Here is a 4,478-nt window from a genome sequence, read left to right as displayed (position 1 = left end):
TTGGCTAAGCTATTATCGAATCAGAATCTAAACCCATACATTCTATTTCCAGTATCCACGATGAATTGTAAGCCACATTGAGCCTGCAAAAAGGTGGGATAATGTGGGATACAAATGTAATAATAATAATAATAATAATATATTCTGACTTGATAGGATTTTAGAAAGATTCCATGATTTGGGTTCAGAGCTTATGGCTCAGAATTTGATATGGAAAATTAAGCTGACGATCAAATATTTAAAGCTTATTTGTTACATTTTTCATGTTACATCTTTGTTCGAAGGATTTGTTTGAAAATAGAATTTGATAGATTTCCTTCTATCTTTTATATTTGTAGCTAAACATTTCTTGCTATATTTCCTTTCTTGTAATATTTTTTACTCTGTAGAACTCTGCTTTGCCCTCATTCTTTTCAATAGTTCTGATAATGATAAATTGTTGAATGTGAAATGTCACATATGAACTGTCTCATGAAGTTTCAGATGATGAAGTATCTCAGTGATGAGCTGTCAGGTGGTGAAATTTTAGCTGTTTTGAATATACATATTAACTAAAACCCCATGCTAGCTTAATATTGACATGTTGAATATGTTAAATTCTTTGGGGGAATATTTTTTTCCCTACTATTTTCATGAAGGCTTCTTTTACCTCTTTAGTCCGTAGACTGTAGACAATGGGGTTCAATACTGGAGATAAGATAGTGTATAGTGCAGACACAATCTTATCATCAGCCATTGCGTAGCTGAAAGCAGGTCTTAAATAGGTGTATATGACAGTAGCATAATATAAGCCTACAACAGTGAGGTGGGAGGCACAGGTTGAGAAGGCTTTGCGTTTTCCCTCAGCAGACCGGATCTTTATAACAGCTGAGATGATATATGTGTATGACACAAGTGTCAACAAGAAGCAGCTTATACCAAAGAAAGAATCAGCTGCTGTCATCACCAGGTCATTGAGTCGTGTGTCTGTACAGGAAAGCCTTAAGACGGATGGCACCTCACAAAAGAAATGATCTAAGATGTTATCACCACAAAAATGGAGCCTAAAGATTAAACCAGTATGAACCAGCGAATTTACTAGCCCAATTATCCACACGGCAGCTGCAAGAAGCAAACATAATTTCTTGTTCATAATGATTGTGTAATGGAATGGGTAACATATAGCAATATAACGGTCAAAGCCCATTACAGTCAGAAGAAGAAGTTCTGTTCCTAATGCTGAGGTGAAGAAACACAGCTGTACAACACAGCCAGCAAATGAGATATCTTTTCTCTTCATTATAATATTAGTTAACATCTTGGGAACAGCCACCGAGGTGCACCAAATGTCCAAGGCAGAGAGGTTGATAAGGAAGAAGTACATGGGTAGGTGGAGGCGAGTGTCTATAATAATGATGGTCACAATGAGGATGTTGCCCAGCAGGGATATTACATAGATCACAAAAAATATAAAAAACAATAAAATTTGCAGCTGAGGATGGTTCGAAAGTCCTATTAGGATAAAACTGGGCGTGGAATTTTGGTTCTTCCATTCCATTAATGTAAGATATGCTGCCTATTGGAATGAAAACAGAAAAATAAAATAAAGCCATAAACCATCCACTACAATGTTGACATCCAGTGTCATTCACTGTTGTGGTGACAAATTCTGGGCAGCTATACAGAGATGGTTCAATTGATCATGGATTTCAGCTGCAGTTCCCTTCATTTCAATGGAGCTGCTCAGAAAAAACTCAACATAAATCTTCAGGTGACAGCAGTTAGTATATTGTAAAACATATGTCTTATGTCTGAAAGATTTATATATCATTTTACCTTTTAATGAACCTTAGAATAGGTAATCTATTTTCAGGAGAATAATTACTTACACACTGGTTAATGTTTTTATAGTATGTTTCTACTGAAAAGTTGGCTTTTAAGATCACAATTCTGACCACTTTCAGGAAGAACAATATTCAAATAATTTAGCTGACCAGTTATGTAGCAAAAATGCGAGGGGGGGAGTTTCTGAAAAATACCCTTTCCTCTACTTGTGAAATTGAGGAGGCCCAAGGATGGCACACAATACAGCCATTCAAAAATGTTAGGATTTAATTTGGAAATTTCCATGCTTGTTTTAAGACAGGAACTTTGGCTTTGCTGCAAAGCAGATGCAAAGCTTATGGGTACTAATATAGTACAGTGTGGTCAGCCCTGCATTTTCAATGAGAAAAGCCTCATGGAGATTACCTTTGAAAATATGCCAGCTGACCCACGGGGAGAGCAAAATATGCCAGAAATATTAAAGCATCCAGCGACCTCAGCTCAAGTATTTCATGCCTTTGACTCACTAACACTTAGAATTTCCTTTTTTGGGTATGTAGGTATGTATTTTGTGATCTCTTTGCTTTGGTACCCCCCCCCCCCCCCCCTTGCAAAACTGCGCTAGTGGATGCCAGTGCGGTAATGCTGACACAGCTCTTTCAAGTGAATGGGCTGTGTCGGCATTACCACATGGCTGCCACAAGGGCAGCATTGTAAAAGGGTGTGTGTGTTCGATTGTAAGTCCTTTGGGAACAGGGAAATAAATACCTACTGTGCCTGAATGTAACTCACCTTGCATTTCAACTGTTTGATGCAGTTTCCTCTTGGCTTCAAAAGAACAGTCTAATTCTCAAGCACTCAAAGACCACAACTTGTTGGCTCACAGGTGAATCACAATTTCCATCACAGTCCTTTATTTCATGGATCTCTTATAAAATTGACCTTGCATTTCAAGTATATAGGAGTTTTCCTTGATCACTGATTCACTTTTGAACCACATGCTAAACACTAGTAAAATCCTGTTTCTTTGTTTTTAGATAATTTCACATAATATGTACTCATTCTCACCCATAATATTTTATGTCAGAGTTCGCCGGGGTTGAGATGGCCGGCCTCGGTTTTCCGCCATAATGGGGAAAAAATGCTGGCGATCTCAAACCCGGCGAAATTCAAGGCATTTGGTTGTGGGAGGAGCCAGCTTTTGTAGTGCACTGGCCCCCCTCACAGGCCAGGACACCAACCAGGCACCCTAGGGGGCACTTCTAAAAATAAAAAAAATAGCTCTCAGGTACATAGCTCCCTTCCCTTGGTTGTTTAGCCCCCCCACCCCCCCCCCCCCAAAACCCACTCCCCATAACCCTACACCATTACCATAGCCCTAAGGGGTGAAGGGGGCACCTACATATGGGTACAGTGGGTTTTGGGTGGGTTTTGGATGGCTCCCATTTACCACCACAAGTGTAACAGGTAGGGGGGATGGGCCTGGGTCCACCTGTCTGAAGTGCGCTGCACCCACTAAAAACTGCTCCAGGGACTTGCATACTGCTGTCAGGGAGCTGGGTATGACATTTCAGGCTGGCATACAGACTGGCAAACATTTTTTTGTTTGGTTTTTTTTTGGGTGGGAGGGGGTTGGTGACCACTGGGGGAGTAAGGGGAGGTCATCCCCGATTCCCTCCGGTGGTCATTTGGTCAGTAGGGACCCCTTTTTGAAACTTATTCATGAAAAAAAGGGACCAAGTAAAGCCGGTGAAATGCTCGTCAAGTCTGGCTTTATTTTTTCCATTATCAGGCGAAGCCAGCCATCTCATGAGCACGCCCTCGCCCCACCCCTACCCCTTCATTACCCTACTGACATGCCCCCTTGATGTTTCGCTGGCTCCGTGACGGAAAGCAGTTGAACCCGGCCAAAATCACTTTCAAAAATGAGATTGTATGCTGCTTTTAGATTCTTCCTCTCCTACAGTGATTGCTGTCTGCACCATGGTTAAAAGGTAAAGTAAAGGAGGCCATTACAGCCAAAAGATTGTCCTTCAAAGAATGGAAAAAGGACCCAAATGAAGAAAATTACTGCAATGCAATTTATGCCGATTGCAAAGAACAAATTATTAAGAAACTCCAAAATGCACAAAACACGGCAGCCAGACTCATATTTGGCAAAACGAAATATGAAAACACCAGCCCCTTAACAGAAAAACTACACTGGCTTCCACTAAGAGAGCGTATTATGTTCAAGGTCTGCACTCTGGTTCATAAGATCATACATGGTGAAGTTCCGGGTTATATGTCAGACCTTATATACCTACCAAACAGGAACTCTACTAAATCATCACGCACGTTCCTGAACCTTCATTACCCCAACTGCAAAGGAGTGAAATATAAATTAACATATGCATCCATAAGTACGCAAATATGGAACGAACTAAATCAATAAAAACAACACACGACATAAATAATTTCCGTAAATTATTGAAAACTAACCTATTCAACAAAGCATACTACAATAATCCATCCTAAATACCAGTTAATCAAAATTTTACACCGAGCCTTCACTAAATATAATTCTGTACTTCCCGATTGTTCATACTAATCAACAAGATTGAAGTTTAACTTTCCTGATTGTCCAAGTTAATCTATCACAATTGAAGTTAATCCAACACCTTTTTTTTCTGATT

At 39.8% G+C, this 4,478-nt stretch overlaps 1 protein-coding gene across 1 annotated transcript; it reads right to left on the bottom strand.

Annotated features, from left to right (window-relative positions):
• Nucleotides 1-592: 592 nt before the first annotated feature.
• Nucleotides 593-1,537, bottom strand: LOC115461199 (olfactory receptor 13G1-like). The gene has a single exon (XM_030190863.1). It carries the CDS (start codon nucleotides 1,535-1,537, stop codon nucleotides 593-595), a length of 945 nt encoding a protein of 314 aa, XP_030046723.1.
• Nucleotides 1,538-4,478: the final 2,941 nt, after the last annotated feature.

The sequence above is a fragment of the Microcaecilia unicolor genome, chromosome 1, assembly GCF_901765095.1.
Source record: "Microcaecilia unicolor chromosome 1, aMicUni1.1, whole genome shotgun sequence".
Lineage (NCBI taxonomy): Eukaryota > Metazoa > Chordata > Amphibia > Gymnophiona > Siphonopidae > Microcaecilia > Microcaecilia unicolor.
Note: the sequence above shows the minus strand (reverse complement) of the source record. Positions and strands in the feature narration are given on the sequence as shown.

Coding starts and splice junctions, on each gene's coding strand:
- LOC115461199 (XM_030190863.1), bottom strand. CDS start 1,537: ATGGAATGGAAGAACCAAAATTCCACGCCCAGTTTTATCCTAATAGGA.